Here is a 21,237-nt window from a genome sequence, read left to right on the forward strand (position 1 = left end):
TCTGATCACACTTGCAGCACACACAAAACCATAGCCACACACAATACAGAATCGAAGCCCTGATCCAGTCTCTTCACTAGCTCATGCAATGCTTTACAACATTAAGGTTGTAATGCTTGAATATTTAGCTGGTAATGCTTATTCGCCTGCACCGTACACTTTGTTAAAATCATATTGTGATATTTTTTCTACTGTATAATTGCACAGCTAACCTCATTACCTCCAACCACTCATGACTGCACACATACACTGGCGTTGTCACAAAGCAGCTTCAACAGAATCAGTAATCAGTAATAGGACAAGAGATCAACAAGACATAAAAAACACCCAAGACAACCCTTGAGCAAGCAAAAGGTGACAGTGGCACGGATAAACTCCCTCAGAACTGGAGGAAGAAACCTTGGAAGGAACCAAGACTCACATAGGGGACCCATCCTCCTTTGGTCAGAACTATTTATGGATTATTGATTAAAAAAATAATAACAAATAACCGGACCACCACATGAAATTGTTGTACTGCTCAGGTGTGCAGCATAATCATAATATATTATAACCTATATAATTATAATAGTGATAGTAAGAGTAATGATGATAATGATAATAGTGGCAGATAGTTAGTGTCCATGTACATGTTTAACATGATGGCATGGTAGTCTGACGAGGGTGGCAGGGGACTGCTAGGTGGTCATCCTGGTGAGCGGTAGCTTGTCTGGCGCAGGTACAAGGGAGCCCAGCATCTTCCAACAGGCCAGGCTGGACAAGTGGGCAGTCATTAACACCTATGCTGTAGAATTGGCAGAGGACTTTACATTCATTGCTTAATACAGGTATGCACATTTTGCACTTACGACATCATATTAAATGCTATGGATGAAGAATGGAGGTCACTTTAATTCATATGCGTGCGGCGAGCAGGCAAGCGAATAATATTGGCAATGTAGTGTATGATGTAATTACCTGGTATTCGAGAGAAAGGCATCTGTATTATTGCCACTCTGGGTTTGACTTGTCAGAAACTGCGCTATGTAACTTTGGTAAAGTGGGCAGGACATCCCTTCTGAGAACTGTGCAACATTGCAAAACCAGATATATTCATGCTATATCCTGTAATATTACTCTACCACCTTAATTCCACATACTTCTTTCACTTCAGAGGCCGGTTCTGTTCCTATCAGCTTGTCCAGAAATGCATGTGTAAAGTGTGTCCTTTAGTGGCGGCTCAAATAACTATTTCCACCCTCAATGCAGGGGGTGGAAATAGTTATCTTTTAACAATGAATGAAAAAAGGTTGGCTTTTGTTTTGAAGGTTTTTGTTGTTGTTATGGTCATACCTCATCCTTGGTGAGTGGTCTGAACCGGGCCTGGTATCTGCTGAGCTCCACATTGAGCCGATGAACAGTTATCTTTAACCCGTCGTTTTCATCCACCAGCTCCTGTGCCTGCTGCCTCAAACTCAGCAGCTCAGAGCTCTCACCTACACACATACACACACAGAAGACACTTAGTTCCTCATTCATTAAATTAATGAAAAATACAACTACTATTGTATACTATTTAATTCATACATTCACACACACATGCAGCAAACCCCTCCAACATGCTGAGTCACACACCATGAAAAAGCCAATGAAAACTCACCGTTTTCACAATCAGAATGATATTAAACTGCAACATCGCTATGTGTTTCAAAATTTTGAGATTTAATAATGAATTATTAATTATTATTAATTATTATAATGTGTGTGCATTTAGATAGTGGCAGTTCATGGGTTTCTGTAGTGTGTGCGTGTGGGGCCTGTTTAGGCCCACCTGTGGAGTTACTCCTCTCCCTGGGGGAATGTATGAGCTGCTGCTGAAGCTGCAGGATTTGTTGGCTTTGCTGTGAACACCTCCTCTCCAACACCTCCTTCTCTGCAGCCAGAGTCTGAGTACGTGACCTCAGCTCCTGCACCAGCTCCTGCTGAAGCTCCACAGCACAGCGGTACACCTCACTCGCCTCTGCACAACACATCACAGCACAGCACAGCACAGCATAACGCAGCATGACCCAGCACATCATACCGTAACACACCATAACAACACCACAATGCAACATAGCACAATACAGAACACCACAACGCCACCTACCAACACAGACATACAGCACAGTGACACAGAACACCACAACACAGAAACACAGAGCAACACAACGCAACACAGACACACAGAGCAGCACAAAGCAACACAGACACACAGCACAGTGACACAGAACACCACAACACGAAACACAGAGCAACACAACGCAACGCAGACACACAGCACAGCGACACAGAACACCACAACACAGAAAAACACAACGCAACACAGACACACAGCGACACAGAACGCCACAACACAGAAACACAGAGCAACACCACAAAACAGAAACATAGCACAGCGACACAGAACGCCACAACACAGAAACACAGAGCAACACCACAAAACAGAAACATAGCACAGCGACACAGAACGCCACAACACAGAAACACAGAGCAACACAACGCAACACAGACACACAGCACAGTGACACAGAACACCACAACACGAAACACAGAGCAACACAACGCAACACAGACACACAGAGCAGCACAAAGCAACACAGACACACAGCACAGTGACACAGAACACCACAACACGAAACACAGAGCAACACAACGCAACGCAGACACACAGCACAGCGACACAGAACACCACAACACAGAAAAACACAACGCAACACAGACACACAGCGACACAGAACGCCACAACACAGAAACACAGAGCAACACCACAACACAGAAACATAGCACAGCGACACAGAACGCCACAACACAGAAACACAGAGCAACACCACAAAACAGAAACATAGCACAGTGACACAGAACACCACAACACGAAATACAGAGCAACACAACGCAACGCAGACACACAGCACAGCGACACAGAACACCACAACACAGAAAAACACAACGCAACACAGACACACAGCGACACAGAACGCCACAACACAGAAACACAGAGCAACACCACAACACAGAAACATAGCACAGTGACACAGAACACCACAACACAGAAACACAGAGCAACACCACAAAACAGAAACATAGCACAGCGACACAGAACGCCACAACACAGAAACACAGAGCAACACCACAAAACAGAAACATAGCACAGCGACACAGAACGCCACAAAACAGAAACACAGAGCAACACAATGCAATACAGAAACATAGCACAGTGACACAGAAAAACACAACGCAACACACGCACAGCACAGTGACACAGAACGCATAGAAACACAGACACACAGCAAAGTGACACAGAGCAACACAGAAATAGCACAGTGACACAGAACACAGTGCAACAACACGGCACAGAAACACAACATGACAAACACACAGCACAACACGACAATGACAACAACATAACGACAACACAAACACAGCACAAGGACACAAAACAACACGACACAAAATAATGCAATACAGGAACACAGCAAAGCAACATAGAACAGCACAGAGACACAGAAAACCACAACACAGAAACACAGAGCAACACAACGCAACACAGACACACGGCACAGTGACACAGAACACCACAACACAACAGAGAAACATGGAAGGAACAGTAACACAGCAATAACGCAACATAACACAGCATAGTGAGAATAGTAAAGCAATACGGCATGACAAAATGGCTCAATGTCACAACAAGCCACAACATACAATGAAAAACAACATAGAATAGATTAGCAAAGAAAACATAACACAGAAACACACAATACAACACCATACAGTGCAACCCAGCAACACAAATACAGCACCACTGCAACACATGCCAGGAGAACACAAATACGATAGCTTTACGCAACACAGCAACAAAACACATCAGACATCAATGCAACACAGCACACAATAGATGAGGAAAAGACAGAATATCAGATAATAAAAGACTTGGAGCAATATATCGTAATAAACTCCACAAACCAAAAATAAAACTCAGACCAGAAGAGTTTGATTACAGTACAGCAAGGCAAAGCAATTTAGGTAGAGGCAGACCGAAGAAAATAAAAGAGCAGATGGAAGAGGATACAGCATGGCAAAAGAAAGAGCTAAATCTATAGATGCAGTTCTGTGTTTTCCAGCATTACATAACACACACCAGGATAACTTAAATGTTGGCTAAGCTTGATTTCTTTCCAAGAGAGGGGCATACTAATTGGTAAACGTAAAGCTGATTGGTAAAGCTTATTACTTTTTTTTTTTTTTAAATCAGAGTAATGATGCACTATAATTTTTTAAATTTTGGTTGTTCGATTATTTTCATTACATATTAAAGTAATGAGAAGAACAGCCCAGAGACATCAGGGGCCCTGTTTTAGCAATCTTTGGGTGAGCCGCCAACCACACAGCTTAATTAAGGTCCTGTCAGTATGCCTTTGCAATCATAGCGACGGGGCAAGTCCGCCTTACGCAGCTCGAAACGTGCAAAAGGCATGTACTAGTACTACTCTTAATTAATCATGGGTGTGTTTTGGGCATAATGTGCAATAAACCAATCAGCGTGTCACCTGCCAAGATAGCAATGAACGTCTGACTGTTGACATCTGCCTAGGTTGTTTTTTAGTCAGTGGCGCACCTGTGTTTTCCGTTCCCATAATATCAATACAGCAGAACTTTACCTGAAGCACCGTTGCTATTTAAACTATGCAGACGGAAGGTGTGAAAATAGACTATAGGCGAGGTGTAAGATAGCAATGGTGACAGCATCGCGACATGCCTTGTGCAGGGTGTAAGATAGGACCCCAGGTCTTTTAAAAGGAAACAACAGATATAATGGCAGAAGTAGCTATATTTTTATGTTGGGCCCAAGTGGCTACACAGTCCTTTATTGCCTGCACACACTGCACACACACACACACCAAACTTAAATGTTGGTCTAAGCTTGATTTCTGTCCAAGAGGGTGGCATCTTTTTTGTATTTGTATCTGTGTTATAACAACACTGTATTATTTACATGCTAAATGTTACGTTTGGTAACGGTAATCCTTAACCCTTATATTTATAGCCTTAAAGCTCAAATTCACTGATACCTCTGCTACTGTTTATTTATTTTTTGGACAATATTGCAGAACTAACTTCATGCAGAATCATAAATGTGTTTTACAGTACAACAGCTGAACAGTCTTTCTTGCATACATACAAACGCAATCAACGCGGTCAAGGAGACACAAAGAGAGGTAATAAAGGTCGTCCTAGTATTTGAAAAATGCTTTAACCAATAGTCATGTTTCTATACAGAACTGTTGCCTTTAGGTGTAGTTAAACAGGGGATCTCACTTATTGAGTTCCCCAGTCGCACATCTGTTCAGTTTAGCCCAACTGTGAGATTGTGAGCTTGAACCCCTGTCCTGTCCAAAATGAGCCACCAATTATCAGCAAGTTACTGGTGCTTTTGATATCAGCAAAACCATGGGTTATCAATATTGTTCAATATTACTGGCCAGTTGAGATATCTATATATACACAGGGCTCTGATGGAGACTAAATATAGAGTGTCACATATTGGATTCCCAGTGACAAAAATGTTGCTAATTATCAGTTTGTTGCTGGGGTTTTTGCCAATATCGACAAAACCACAGGTTGTCAATATCAGCTGGTATCATGGGCTAATCAATATATTTTCCAGGCTCTAACAGGGACTATGGACCATGTCCAACCATGTCTTACTTACACTTTACCTCCTAAAGACACAGAGAACAGAGAACTACATTTACATTTATATTTAAGGCATTTAGCAGACACTCTTATCCAGAGCGACTTACAAAAGTGCTTCCCTGTTCACTCAGAAATTATGCTTAGCTAGATCTAAAAGATACCTCTAAGCTTAGATACTACTAAATACAAAAATCAGTAAGGAGACCATAATACTCAACACTACACTTCACCCAAGTGCTCTTGGAAGAGATGGGTCTTCAGTGTGCGTTTGAAGACAGAGAGTGACTCTGCTGTTCGGACACCCAGAGGATGTTCAATCCACCACTTGGGTGCCAGGACAGAAAGAAACCTGGGTGGTCAAGCTGAGCTGTACTTTAAGCTCGCGGGCTACACCTTATCAATTAGCATTATGTACACTGCAAACTTAAAGCATCACTTAATGAATTAATATTCTTTTTTAAGAATGAACTTCTCCACAAATGGGGAAACATTCACAATATGACCATTTGTTCGCAGATAGAACCGTTGCTGCTACCTAGGCCTGCGCAAGAGTATCCTCATAAATGTTTTTGTGCTAAGCTGAATGTCACCACGATAAGTGACAATGGCTTGCGTTGTTGCAGCCAACGCCTTGTCAGAAAACTGACTGTAAGCCATCCTTTAATGCCAAAGGCAGCTGTAAAGTTCACGATCAGTGTGATAGCAGCTTGCCAGAGGAGCAGCCCCATTAACACACCCTGCAGAGCTTCTGCCACAGGCATGGCTTCGGCAGGGCTCAGCTGCTAACACACACACACACACACACACACACACACACACACAATTCAAATGTCAAAACTCCATAATATTAGCATTGATCAACACACATGGATATGCATACACACATACAGTACACACACACACACACACACGGAAGGTGAGGTATGAAACCATGTCTTAATTAGCGCAAAGGTTGGAAGGGTTAGCAACGGCACACACTAATGAGAATGAAAGGTGAATTAGTGGGGCAGGCGGCAGTGAGGTCATTTCTAGAGTTCCGCAGTTTATCTCACCCATGGGAATGATTTACCCAGGAGAGTCGACAAATGGCTGCTGTACTTGGGTAATAACAGTGTTTAAAGAGTTTTACTGGCTCATTATGCAGTGTGCTTTGAATTGTACCTATATTGTTAGCTAATTCTAACCCTAACCTACATTTACAGTCAGACTTTGATCAAATGTAACAATTTCTTCTCTGAGACTGCCAGACTAATGTGACTAGCATGTATCACAATAAAGGACAAAAGCTTATAGCATCAGCTTAGCATTGTGCAAACTGTATGATAAGTCATCACACCCCTCACTCAAACTGTGTCAAGTTTAGTATCCTCAATTAGACTAAAAGGACAAACGTCCAGACAACTCAGGTTTCTGATACTAGCTACGTTACTTACCTTTGTCTGTTGGACATTCTCTGGACAGTACATTCTATAATTTACTATACTATACTAACCCTTTTTGCTTGAGAGTGTATGTCGGTGTGTTCGTTTAACTACTTTCAGACCACCTCTGAAAGAAGTCCAATATTTAGCTGCTGGTAAGAACTCAACAAATCCAAATGGCCAGAGCGTCAGCAGCCAACATATCAGTGACAGCAACTGACAAAGCCTTACTGTTGGAAATTACAGTTTACCCTCTTACCTGATCTACAATCTCTCTCGCTGACTCTTGCTGGGCTCTTCTTCATCATCGAGGTCTTCCTCTTGGGAGTGCTGGTTGTGGGAGAGTTTGGAGACAGAGTGCTTAGGTCTTCTTTCAGATCTGAGAGAGAAAGAGCGAATGAAAGATCAGAGGAATGGACAGGCAACTGGAAGAAAGGATGAATGGGCAGAATGGTCAGGCAGTACAAAAGTAAAAATCCTACACCTTTATACTTGGAGTTACACATAGGGTTCTAGCCCATTCTCTTCACCCCATTCTAATCACTCACAACATTACAACCTCTTCACCGCTGTAATCAGCTAGGCACTTCCCTCAGTCAGTCATTCACTGGGTTAAGTACACCTCAAGCACCAAACTTACATACTTTACACTTGAATTGGTCTGATAGTGTTTCACTGTTCCAGTGTACAGTATGTTTATGGTCCATTGTCTCAACCGCCAAGTTATTGGAGCTATGGTTTAAAAAAATAAATCAAAACACTTTAGATGCTTCACAGACACTTGATTTAGACACTTGACACTTGACCTTAAACTTACATCCAAGTAAATATTTATTGAATGGATCGCTAACCTATAATTCATCAAAGGGGGGAAAAGTGCTCACTATTCAAATCTAATGAAGCCCCAGTTTCTCACATGTTTAGGAATGGTTTAGTTTGTCCCGTCTCTTCACTCAAGAAAGTCAAATCGCAACAATGATGGATAGCCCACAATTAAATCATTCAATATGTCACACAGTTGACTAAGTGAAATTTAAGGAAGACTTAAAACTCTTTGAGATCTTGTGTTGTTGGGAAATGTGTGGGAAAGACACGATCCAGCTACTGGTTATAGGTTGTTTATCAAGAAACAAACATTAGGAAAGTATGACAAAACAGAGCGAGATTGCACTCAGGACTAGATAAGCCATAGCACTGTCTAAAAGAAATTGCTATGTTGCTCTCCTTAACTTATTCAGAAGGCTGCCGCTGCCAATCCAGAGTGATGGTGATTAGTGGAATCGACAGTTGCACAGCTGTAGTCAAATTCATTCAGACGTTGTTAATAATGTGTGAGAAATAGTCAAGTGTGGCATGAGATTACAGCCAATTGGGTGAGTCTTACGCCCAGTGTGTAAGAGTTGAAAGCCCTGTTTGAAGAATTTAAATGAAACATGTTTATATATTCATGGCGGAGAAGCACATGCAGCGCAATGTAGATAAATGGTGAGAAAGCCATTTACCACAAATTTAACCATCATCAGCATTACATTTAAAATCATAAAACATATCGTAGGCTCACTGATGGTTTTGGGCAGTACATAGAATTTATATGAATTTAAACTGCAGCAATTTTGAACCATAAATACAAAATATGAACAAAAGTTTTGGGACATCTGCTTATTCATTGTTTCTAATGAAATTATACAAGAGTATTAAAGAACAGTTCATCTTGTTTTTGATGAAGTAACTGTCTCTACTGTCCAGAGAAGGCTTTCTGCTAGATTTTGGAGCACTGCTGTGAGAATTTGATTGCATTCAGTGCATTAGTGAGGTCAGGATGTTGGCTGATCACCAGCCCACCTCATCCCCGACTCACCAACTCATCCCAAAAGTACTGAATGGAGCCCCATCTTTGTTCCAAACAATATAGCTCCACAGCTCCACAGCTCAATTTGTGGGGGGCGTTATACCCCTTTACCCCATGTCTGGCATTAGGCGTGGTGCCAATAGGTTCATGTTTATCTGCTCTAGAGAGTGTTCTACTCTCTAGTGTTCTATTCTACTGGCAGTAGTTCTCTACAGGGAGTAGACAAGCTGTGTGTGCATGCATCTGAACATCTGTTTTAGCAATGGATGCAACTGAAAGTAGCCGACTGCATCCATTAGAAGGGAGTTTATGTGTAGGAAACACCTAGTTTCCAACCACTGTTTCCCATTCCTGCCACTGTACAATTAACCATTCCACACTAATATACTCTGAATGAGTTTGAGAATGAGTACAATGAGCGAATTGTGCAGAAATTGTGAAAGCTCAGTAGACTTCATCTTGCATTGCCTTGTTGAAATATCTGTTGTTATTTGTTAGGGCTGCCCACGTGCTGGTAAAGACAAGCTTTCCTGGGTTTCCAGCACGGTGATGCAACACTCTGAAGTGTGTGGAATGGCTGCCTAAAACACGGCAGTGAGCTACAATAGCACCATTTCAAATGCACATCCTGATAGCCCTGCCCCAAAACAGATCATTTCATCTGCTGCGAAACACAGGCATTTTCTGTACCACCTCCGCCAGCACTCCAGGGGAGTCTGTAAGGGAACTGAATTTCATCTCAGAAAAACAACCTCCAGGAGATGTGATTTTTTTTTTTTTACATAACCTAAAAGACGTGCACTTCACTTCATGGCCTCTGGGCCTTTTGGTGCTCTGCAATCATGAAAAACAACTCTGAAACTACCTTGGGGCTGTATCATGATTTGCCACTGAAACAACCTGGAAACTACAGAAGCTCTCAACTGCTTAAAAGCTGTTTTTGAGACACTTCTTTTTCTTGTCAACAACAAGCACCCCTTATGTACATTTGATGACTCGGCACTGGAATGAAAATCATGTGGCTTCAGTGAAGTACCAGTGTCTCTCTATCTTTCCTCCCTCTTTAGCTTCCTCTCTTACATCCACTGGGTTTTAACAAGCCCAAGCATGCTCATTCCCTGTATGCCCATTGTCTGTATCCAAGCCCTTTTATAGTCGCCGCTAAAAATGGAATATAGCATAGGGAGAAGCTGAAAAACACTGAAATTAAATGTGAAAAGAAAACCGAACTGTACCACTTCCCCCCTTAACACATTGTCTCTTTTACCCCTTGGAAAAGTCCAGGACTTGCGACAATTAGCAGCTGAAGTGGACGAGCTAGAGAGGCCAGTCTGTGATAAATGGGCCACGTGCTGAACCAATGCCTGTAGCTTCTGTAGAAAAACGTGGAGAGGCTATTATCACGATTTCATGGACCTGGCATCTCATTTCTCTAACCGGGGCAGAACAGAGCATTTGACCCCATTTAGGGGTTCTAAATTTGCTTATTTTTTCCCTTTGAACAAATGACCATGTATTTAAACCATAAGAAGGTCTGGCCATGAGTTGAAGTTAGTTTTAGCTTGTGAGTTACATATAAAAAAAAAAAAAGGTTTACCACAATCAGAAGCAGGAAGGAACTAGCAGTCCTGCCATTCTAATCTTTACATAATAATGCTATGTTTAAGTCTGTGATTATCAGGTTACACTTCCTGAACTCCTCATCAAGCATTTATTCACTTAATTGCCTATCTAGTTCTCCCTTTGTACGCAATAACTGAATAACTGCAAAACTAAGTGCTAACATGCATCCTCTTCAGTCCGTTTATGGATGGAAAAATCACAAGTCAGGTTTTCAAAATGAACACACATATTAAAAATGTCTTTTCCACAGTGCACAGAGTCTGAAACGGACTACATTTTTCAATTAGAGCCTACTATACTTTTTTCTGCATTGTACATACACTATATTGCCAAGTATTCGCTCGCCTGCCTTCGCACGCATTTGAACTTGAGTGACATCCCATTCTTAATCCATAGGGTTTAATATGGTGTCGGGCTACCCTTGGCAGCTATAACAGCTTCAGTTCTTCTGGGAAGGCTTTCCACAAGGGATAGGAGTTTAGTGTTTATGGGAATGTTTGACCATTCATTCTTCTAGAAGCGCATTTGTGAGGTCGGACACTGATGCTGGACGAGAAGGCCTGGCTGGCAGTCTCCGCTCTAATTCGTCCCAAAGGTGTTCTGTCTGACTCCATGCAGGCCAGTCAAGTTCTTCTACACCAAACTCCCTCATCCATGTCTTTATGGTCCTTGCTTTGTGCACTGGTGCGCAGTCATGTTAAAACAGAAAGGGGCCACCCCAAAAAAGTTGGGAGCATGAAAGGACCAAAATCTCTTGGTATGCTGAAGCATTAAGAGTTCCTCTCACTGGAACTAAGGGGTTGGTGGACCAACTAGGTAGGAATGTCTAATAGATAATAATAATGATAATATATGATAATGATAATGAGTGGACACTGTGTTTAAAAAGGCTCTCTTGGACTCTTGACATTGTCAGGACTAAAACTCGAGTCGAAACCCTACCATCTAGAGCACCTGTGACCAGACAGTTCTCTGGAGGTACTTGTGCACAATGTTCTCAATGTAATTGTGTAATGCATCTCTCTCCAGACATAGGCCATTGATAACTGCAGCGCTGCGGCTTTGCTATCAGTCTGTAACGTTTTGATAGTGATACCTAAATAGAAATTTCTCTTTATAACACAGCCTCTGGGGCCATGTAGTAACAGACTCTTTTGGCCCCGTTCTCATATAATTCTCAGTGTAGGAGCGCTGGTCTAAGATCCATCCCCGTCAGTAAGGTCACTTTAAATAATAGAGGACTCTGATTCTAGCACTCCTACTACTCCAACAGAAGGAGAATCTAAGAAAAATAGATGAGACAACATTGCAGCTTAAGCTAAAGTAACAGCTAGGTTTACCATCTGTTGAGCATGTATGATTAGTAAAAATAACTGGGATTACTTGTACTGAAGATCTAGAAGAACCTGATTCCACAGCTGGATTACCTGGAGATGCCATGCCACTGTAGGACGAGGGTCTTGCCTGTGATGGTGATGGAGGCTGCTGTGAACAGAGAGTACACACACTAATGACTGGAGTATGTCGCTGGTGGGAAGACACTTAATAGCATGTGGAGGTTAGTGGATAGTGATGGGCACAGTTGCTGCACTCTAAATGGAACATTTATAGCACCCCCGTGGCTTTGGCATTAAGGCTAATTCAACTCCAATTCACCAAAGAACAATGTTCTAAGTCAGATGAGGAGGGGAGAAATGAGCTCTTTCATTAATGGCTTGGTATGAATGAGTGTGCTTAGGGTGCTGGAGCATGGAGTAATGAGTCTGGGCAGCAGGCAGCAGGCAACAAGACAGCTGTGTGCTGTGTATTTGTGGGTGTATGTGTGTGTACACTGATTTTCATACATTTCAGGACAGAAATGCACAGATTTTGTAGAAACAAACCTATTAGACTATTTACTGTATACTGCCGGTCTCCTATTACTTATATAATATATACACATATGTATGTCCCCGTGTCTTGACACTGGAAACCAGTGTGTGTGTGGAGATAAGGGCCTGATTGGTGGGCTGTAGTGACCACCAGATCCTCTTGCTTCACCCCGCTAGTGAGTTAGCCTCTTAGCAAACATGACAGGGATATTAATAACCTCCAGCCAACCACTGCAGGGAGTGCAGACAGCACTGAAGCGGTCTTCAGCATCTCCTCTCTCTCTCATCTCTCCCCTCTCATTCTTTCTCACACACATCCTTTTCTTTTTTCTTCCTCTCTTTTTTTTCTCTCTACCTCTCAAGTGGACATTTTTGTCTGTCTGTCTCTTACTCTCACTGGCCCCCTGCCTTTTGCATTATCTTTCATGTGTGTGTCCTTGTAGAGGCAGTTCAAGGTCTGCAGCTCAAGGTCATTCTGCCCCCAGGCCCGCCATACCCAGCATCTCTGTAGTGTCAGGAAATGAGCTCCAACACCCAAAAATGAACTTAATTAAACACATTAGCAGCTTCTGACGGAAGGGACAGGGTCACGGGGGCCTCTCTTACCTTTTTGGCAGTTCCTTCCTCCACCTCCGTTTCCTCTGCAATACAACATTTTTATTAATTACAGTCATTAAACTGCTCCAATTACATGAGGGGGATGTTTTTTTTAAAGCCTGGAGTGAGGCTAGACAGTACATTTCTAAAGCATAGTTCCACAAAATCTTTTATTATTGTAGCAAATTACTAATGACGGCATTCCGTTCTGTATTAAAACTAAGGTAGTAGTGCATTTACTGAAATTACGCACTGAAATCGGTGTGTACAGAATTTTTACAGGAATAAAATGTATTAAAGCAACTGAATTACCGCTTAAAAAGTCAGCAAACTAAAGAAGAATGTAATGTAAAAATTACGTATTTAATGTGATCATTTATTCACATTTCAGGGACACACCTTCAGTGTTTAAAGGAGAGACGGTATCAAATGCAGAGTTGTCAGTATCGTCGTCCAGCTGTGAGTGAGAAGAGCCCTAGAGGAGACATTTAATACACTATGTATAAATAGACACACAGAAATCCCTAATGCAGAATTGATGGTGTATTTTCAATGCATGAGTGCAACAGTGTAAACCACAGCATCGACACTGAGCCGACACAGCATGCTATGATCTTAGTGTATGCAGGGCATCAATCCAGTGGGCTGTTGGTGCCACCTGCAGGATGCTCAGAGCCAATGCCACAAAACTCTGAAGCCGACTGGAAAAGGCAATCAATCAGGAACAACTGCACAACGCTACCTTCTTTAATGGCGTGGCATAAACAGCCTCGATATCCGGACCTCTGCTCTGTCTCTCTAGGGACTGATACACATGACTTTCATCTCCTTCCACGTTTCCTTCTATCACCTCCTCATCTTCGTTATCATCCTCATTATCATCATCATCATCAGGTCTTGGAGAGGGCAGACGAGGTCTGCCTGCCACAGAGTCTGGCCAGTGATCTCTGGATGGACGGAAAAGAGAGCATTATTTGTGGTCCAGACAATAGTATAATATCTGGAGCAGCAAGACAACTGCAGTTACTTTGGTCCATTTCTATAGAATACAGCGGGAGACAGCGGGTTTGATTGTGACATTAAGAGGAAAATGCATTGTGGTTACATGTTTACACATTCATAAACAAGGATCACTGGTGTGTTTTACTGTCTATAATGCAATATAGGTGCAGTTACACTTTTTTGCTCATTTGCGTGCAGTGTTATATTCATAAACCACACCATCACACCAAAAAAATAATCCCTGAATGAATCTTGATGCTTTTAAACCTGTTTGGTGTCACAAGCAAGCCTGATACCTCTACACACATACAGAAAATGCTACTCAAAAAGCTATTATCTTCTCTTTGGACTCTTTTGACTTTTGAGAGAGGAATTTCAGAATGGCTTTAAATGAGGCTCAGTCAGTCAGTTTACTTACTTTACATTTACTGCTCTGTCTTGATTAATAAAAAAAAGGCATTGACTCAGCATATCCATGCGGATTTACCCAATAATTTATATTATTTTCTTAGCTTTTCCTTCTTTTAACAGAACCTACACTTCATTTCCAGCCTAGTATACTGAACCCTGCTATAATACAGCTACAACAGACACACACTTTGATTTTAGACATAGAACTCCAAATACAGAGTCGACATAATAAATGGCAAACTGAATGATGAGGTGTGGCACAGTTTCACACAGTTCTCTAGATTACCTGGTGTAGAGGGCAGTGCTGGCGTAAGGCTCAAACCCAGCCTGGCTGTCTGTGTGTGAACAGTCGCTCTCAGAATAGGACCTGTGGCGGGCAGGGGGCATGGCAACGGTTCTTCCCGTCAAGGAGGACGATAATATGGCCGCTGCCAGAGCAGATCTGAGATATAAACAAAGAGAAAGAAAAGTGCTTAGATTGAAAGGATGATACAGTTTCCTGATTCGGCAATGATCCAATGCCGAACCATACCTAGAGCCTATTGAGCTTCAAGTACTGTTCGGCTTGACCCACTATCTTTCAAGACATCTCTGTCCTGGCACCAAGTTAGTGAAACAAACAGCTGAGCTGCATGCTGTTTTCAAATGCAGACTAAAGACCCATCTCGTCTATGTTATTAATTAAAGGCTTGTGATTTTAATTGAATGTATTACTTTGACTATTAAAGCCCCACAGTAATCCAAATGACCACTGCTCTGCACTTTCTAAAGCAGTCATCTTCAGCCCCCTGCCTGAACAGCTACTTGCCTGTAAATTTCATCTCCATCCCAAATCTTACACGCCCTTTAGATAATCAAGGACTTCTCAAGGCAGTAATTAGTCAGGTATGCAGGGTTGGAAAATTCTATTTGAGATTGCCATGACGCCAACCAACCTGATCCAACTAATTCAACAATTAACAAGCCCTTTCTGATGTGAAGTGAGAATATAGGAAATATGCTGGGGGTGGTTCTCTAGGACCAAGATTATGAATGATTGATTTACACAGCAAAAATCATATCTTCATGTTTAAAACCTTGAACATTTTGACCTTAGCTAATATAGCTGAAATCCATCATTATGAGACTGTTATAAGGAGATAAATGATATTTTTTACAAGAATCTCAAGAGACTTTACACTGCTCTTTTAAAACATTATAAAGATGTCTCATCTTGACTCGTAAATGAGTGTGAAGCAGATAACAGGGAATGTCAGTATCTAATTCAACAAAACAAGAACATAAAGTACAATACATCTCATAACAGATTCACTTCACAAAACAGACTATTTTCTCTTTGAGCTTCTCACTCATGTGAGCTGTGAGAAAAAGAGTCTGTGGAGAGCTCGTCTCTGAAAGTAAGAGAAGAAAAACAGGGATGGGGATGACAGAAAGAGTGTGATGAGTTGAGTTTGTGTACCTTGGTCTCTCTGGCGAGGGGTTGGGGCTGCGAGGGGGAGGGGTGCGGGGAACAGCAGGTCGGGGGGCAATGGTGGCAGCAGGGATCAAGCCATGAGCTATGTGCTTCTACAGAGACGTACAGAAGTACAACATCACATATGAACAAATAATGAATGACATGTGACCCGTTTCCAGTCAGCTTGGTCTAATTCTACCCCAGTGGCTTTCAGTGCCAGTTCAGACATCCTATGGCTCAGTTTATTTCAAAACACCTGACCATAGAGCTTTCAGAATTACATTCATTAAATCAGTTTCTCTAACCAGACTTCACAACACACTAGAGTACAGCAGAAATGTGGCATATTTTGCTAGACCCTAAGGATTTGCTTAGGAATCACTGAATTGAATGCTAATATTCCTGTCTGAATGAGTTAATGCCCTCGTAATACAACTTATATACAGGGGAAAAGTATTAGAAACATACAAATATTAGAATACTGCCTATCATCGCAAGTAAACACACATCTTCTATGAGAGTTGTGGCAGACTCACAATGAAAACCTTTTGGGTTAAATGTTAAATGTTAGTATTATTATTATTATTATTATTATTATATTATGTGAAGATTCTGACAGAGAATTGCTACTTGACACTGCTGGCCTTAACAAGCGCACTAAGCCATTTCTATAGGCTTTAATTGCAGGCCAAATGTGTGTAAAGGACATTAGGACACAAGGAAATGTTACGTTCATTCAAAACAGACAGAATATGGCCTATTAGGAACACACATGGCCTTAAAAGGTGTATGTAGACACCCCTTTCAGGTGAGTTCAGGTGTGTATTCCTAACAGGGTATAAAAGGAAGGGTTTGTTAGGGGCATTTGCTATTATAATAATAATCACTTTAACTGTAATAACAATATAAGCAGTTTAAGACTATTTTACACAGAGAAGATGAGCAAAATATTAGAAGATTAAACATGACAGTCTATTTGACTGAAGAGAATACTAGTCTCATGCTAGACTGAATAAATGGATTTACACACACCTATCACACTGGTACAGTAGTTCACTATTGCTGACCTCTGCTAAAATATGAAGCATGTCAGTATCACAGATATTTAACTCATCCATCCTTTCAAATGACAAAATATTATATAAGCTTGACTACTGAGTGGCATCCCTCATTAGTTCTGAAGATGCACAATACTTACAGTACAGTACATTTAAACCAAAAAACAACATGATCAGCAAATCACAAAAGTAGAAACACCAGAAGGGCTGAAAGGGAGAGGTACATGTACTGATCTACAGTCAGTCAGATGGTTAATCTGACTATTCTCAAAATATCATCAGGAACAACCAGGCTCTGAGGGCTGATGAAGCAGAACGCCAGGGGAAATCATGATGGGTGTCGGCCCTTATTAAGAATGGATTAAGGATGGATGAGTGGAGTCAGTTCACCGCTGAGAAGACCCTGTAACTTCAGAAATATGCAGTGACAGCACAGGAGCAACACAGTGATGTACAGCTGGTCGCAGACAGAGACAGAGACAGGGACAGAGACAGCAGTCTAAAACCACACTGGTGCTGGAGCTGAAATGAATGAACAGTGCCAATAAGAAATTTCAGCAACAAAACAAAAACACAGTCAAAAACAATAAATATATATATATATTTTTGGGGGGATATTTTAAATATTATTAAAAATGGTGGTATAAAAAATATTTATATTATTATTAAATACAATAAAAAGAAATGTGCTGGAAAGGGAGGTGGGATGTAGCAGAAGACACAGCTCTCTACATTGGCTGAACTGAAGAAAGCAAGTGAGGAAAAAGCAGGTGGCACAAAGAGTTCCTCAAATAAACTAATTATTATTTGAGAATATTTTTATTTCATTGTAGCTAATTAACAGACTAAGTGACCTGGCTAATTAAACGATGTACTGCCCTCCTCTGGTCGGAGGGGAAACTGCGGAATGCGAATAGGAGCGTTAAGGAGGTCCCTGAAAAACAGCGCAGGAAAAGGATCTGGTGGGTGTAAGTTACTCTGAATTTCTGTCTAAAGCGACATTTAGCAGAATTGTGTTGCAAAAATACCTTTTTACTAATTTTAGCTAAAGTAAACTGAGCACTTTAGCTGTAAGCTTGGCCAATGTTAGCTAGCCAGCCAGCTAGCTATAGCTACGAGACCTGGTAGCATAGCTTAGCCGTTAGCGAACTGAAAACACAGCGAACACAGCCAGAAAGGACGGAGATGAGTGTCTCTCAGACAGTAACCAGATCAATTCAGTTCAAACTCACGAAGGCTTTCCGCTCGCTTCTTCTGAAACTAAAGCTGAACTTGGACATGGTGGAAAAGTTCCTTGTTCTGGTGAGATTTGGTGAGACTTGGTGAGACTTGGTGAGCCGCCGCTGCAACAACCGAGCCAGGCGAGCTCGGGTACTATCCGGACTCGGAACAACCTACACAGATATTCGTGCAAATAAAGTAATTAGGCCGTTTTTCTGCCTCAAAAACCCATTTCTAGCTTTAGCTATCTTCAGACATTAGACACAGCTCATGGTCCAAGTCTGCTGAAGTTCGCGTATCCAGACGCTTTACAGCTCCGGCGACCTTCAAGCAACAGCTCGTTGTATTGGTGCAGAGCAGCCTGAGCAGCCAGTCAGCGCCCAGCTTTAATCCGCTTAGCAACGCCGGAGTGGCTCGAACACTGCGCTCAGTGTCCAGCAGGGGGAGCGCCAACCTTCACCTCAGTACCTCAGAGAGAGGCAGCGCAGCACCGGTTCATTCTCAACGACGCTCTACCGCAAGTGTGGTGCACTAGCTAGGTCAGTAGACTGCTGCTGCTGCTGCTGCTGCTGCTGGACCATAAAGGGTTCACTAATATTAAACACTTAGAGAAAATGTGTTGGATGTGAGTGGATGCCTTGAGTTTAACAGACAATCCCATTTCATCCCAGTGTTAAATGTTAGTTTATTATTATTATTTTTTAATTATTATTATTATTATTATTTTATTTATTTGTGAAGATTCTGACAGAGAATTGCTACTTGACACTGCTGGTCTTAAAAAGCACACTAAGCCATTTCATTAGGCTTTATCAGTAAGGTTTAATTGCAGGCCTAATGTGTGTAAAGGACATTAGGACACTAGGAAACTCTCAGCTCTTAGGTTTGCTGTCCATTACATTCATTCAAAACAGACAGAATATGGCCTATTAGGAACACACATGGCCTTTAAAGGTGTTTTTAGATACCCTTCAAATCACTTAGTTCAGGTGTGTTTTGGCTACACCGATTCCTAAGAGGGTATAAAAGGAAGGGTATTAAAGCATTTGCTATTATAATAATAATATAAGCAGTTTAAGACTATTTTACACAGAGAAGATGAGCAAAATATTAGAAGATTAAACATGACAGTCTATTTGACTATCATGAAGAGAAAAAAGAGGCCCAAAATACTAGTCTTATGCTAGACCTGTCCATGTCCATGTTCTCATGAATATGGTAGAAATGTGTGGTTGGAAGCCCACATTTTCACTCTAAACTCACTCAAACTCACTGGTACAGTAGTTCGCTATAGCTGACCGCTGCTGCTTGATGGCCGATACCTGAGACAGTTTGGAGATTATTAAATAAATGGAGATCATTTTTAAACTGTCTATGAGCGCTCATTAGAAAGGTATATGCAGGGAAGTCAAACCTAGCCTAGCTTGACCAGCTTAGCTTATGTTTTTATTTGAGTTTGATGAACTAGCTGGTCTGCCAGCCTGACCAACTTGACCAAGTTTGGTATGGGTGTTTGACCAGGTGAATTGGTCATGCTGGTGAATAATTGTGCTTGTGCTGGTCATGGGATAAGCTGGTCAACCAATTTAAGCAGCAGGGCCGTTAAATGTCCATCATTTTCCATCATATGTCCATCATAAACCTAATGTATGTTCACTGGTTGTTTTTTTAATAGCAGGTGCCAGTGAATCATGACTTTCTTGAGAAAGAGCAGTCAGCAGGCCTGGCTAGAAAAACGAACGCTCTGGCCTGGATCACCACAAGGTTGTCTGCCCCTTCTCTCTGGTTTCTACACCACCTAATGCTTCTCCACTAAGATGTCTGTGAAGATCCTGACATTTGCAGAACCGCTCTGTGGTCAGCCTAATTCTCAGCAGTGACGAGTCTGCCTACAAGAAGTCGAGCAGCTGGTGCCCTGTTCAGTCCAGGCCAGTCAGAACCACCTGTTGCTGACCACACAAAAGACTGTAGAGATGATGGTGGACATCTGATGCCCCCTACACTTTCCAACACCCTAAATATCATTGCTGTGTGGTTTCCACTGTGGAGTCATTCAGGTTCCTGGGCACCACTATATGCAGGAACCTGAAGTAGGGGAGGATTGTGGTCTTCAAAGCCAAAAAAAAGAGCACAGCAGTGAATGTTCTTTCTGAGGTAGCTGAAGAAATTCAATCTGCCACAAGGCTTGATGATCCAGTTCTGCATAGCCATCATTTAGCCCATCCTCACCACATCTATAACCATCTGGTTTGGACCGTCCACCTAACAAGAATGAGCCAAACTCTAGCACTCAGGTCAATCAGGTGTCGGGTGTAATCTGCTGACGCGTCACAGTGTATGCAACATTAAGATTATAGCTGACCCCACGGACAGATGAATAAATCCTGGCCCCCTGGTCACCACATTCGTTTTCTGTCAACCTTGGAAATGCAATGAAGCTAAGATTGGCTTATTATTTAAAATTCAGCAAAAAAATTTTGCAAAAACGGTAGTCTGAACCAGAATGAATTGAGTTATATTACAGTGTAATGGCCAACAGATACTATATGGACAAAAGTATTGGGACACCTGCTCATTCATTGTTTCTTCTGAAATCAAGCTCCACAGCTCAATGCTTGAAGGGGGGGGGGGCACTCCTGGCATTAGACATAGTACTAGTTGGCAGTGCTCCTCTACAGGGCGTACACAAGCTGTGTGTCAGAATCAGAATCAGAATCTCTTTATTTCACCAAGTATGTTACCCATACAAGGAATTTGTCTTGGTGAGAGCAACACGTATGACAAGTAACAAAGAAACACAGAACACAGTCTTAAACTAAAGGTGTGTGTGTGTATGTGTGTGTGTATGTGCATTTACACATATGTTTCAGCAATTGGTGCAAATTAAAGTAGCTGAATGCTTTCATTAGAAGGGGTGTCCACAGAAATCTGGACATATGGTGTATTTTAAATCCTATGTTGGTTGAGAGCCGCCTAGTGTCCAGAAATCCTGTGGATCTGCTCAGTAGGCCTG

General features: G+C 41.8%; 1 protein-coding gene and 1 long non-coding RNA gene across 3 annotated transcripts in view; one reads left to right on the plus strand and one right to left on the minus strand.

Moving 5' to 3' along the window:
* Window positions 1-18,344, minus strand: part of cep89 (centrosomal protein 89) — a 167,594-nt gene extending 149,250 nt beyond the window's left edge. The window contains exons 1-10 of one of the 2 annotated variants that reach the window (XM_072671306.1): window positions 18,236-18,344; window positions 15,949-16,055; window positions 14,776-14,931; window positions 13,819-14,023; window positions 13,476-13,551; window positions 13,086-13,120; window positions 12,036-12,093; window positions 7,396-7,515; window positions 1,811-1,999; window positions 1,333-1,475 (exon numbers count right to left, since the gene is read on the minus strand). In XM_072671306.1, coding sequence (XP_072527407.1) covers window positions 1,333-1,475; window positions 1,811-1,999; window positions 7,396-7,515; window positions 12,036-12,093; window positions 13,086-13,120; window positions 13,476-13,551; window positions 13,819-14,023; window positions 14,776-14,931; window positions 15,949-16,055; window positions 18,236-18,283 — 1,137 coding nt within the window. In that variant the 5' untranslated portion in view covers window positions 18,284-18,344. The remainder of the gene's footprint in view (window positions 1-1,332; window positions 1,476-1,810; window positions 2,000-7,395; window positions 7,516-12,035; window positions 12,094-13,085; window positions 13,121-13,475; window positions 13,552-13,818; window positions 14,024-14,775; window positions 14,932-15,948; window positions 16,056-18,235) is intronic. The other variant, XM_072671305.1, reaches the window with a different exon arrangement.
* On the plus strand, window positions 17,912-20,628 carry LOC140547978 (uncharacterized). Its single transcript, XR_011978535.1, has 2 exons — window positions 17,912-17,971; window positions 19,900-20,628. It is a non-coding gene; the product is annotated as an uncharacterized lncRNA (long non-coding RNA).
* Window positions 20,629-21,237: the final 609 nt, after the last annotated feature.

Source organism: Salminus brasiliensis, chromosome 25 (genome assembly GCF_030463535.1).
Source record: "Salminus brasiliensis chromosome 25, fSalBra1.hap2, whole genome shotgun sequence".
NCBI classification, from domain to species: Eukaryota; Metazoa; Chordata; class Actinopteri; order Characiformes; family Bryconidae; genus Salminus; species Salminus brasiliensis.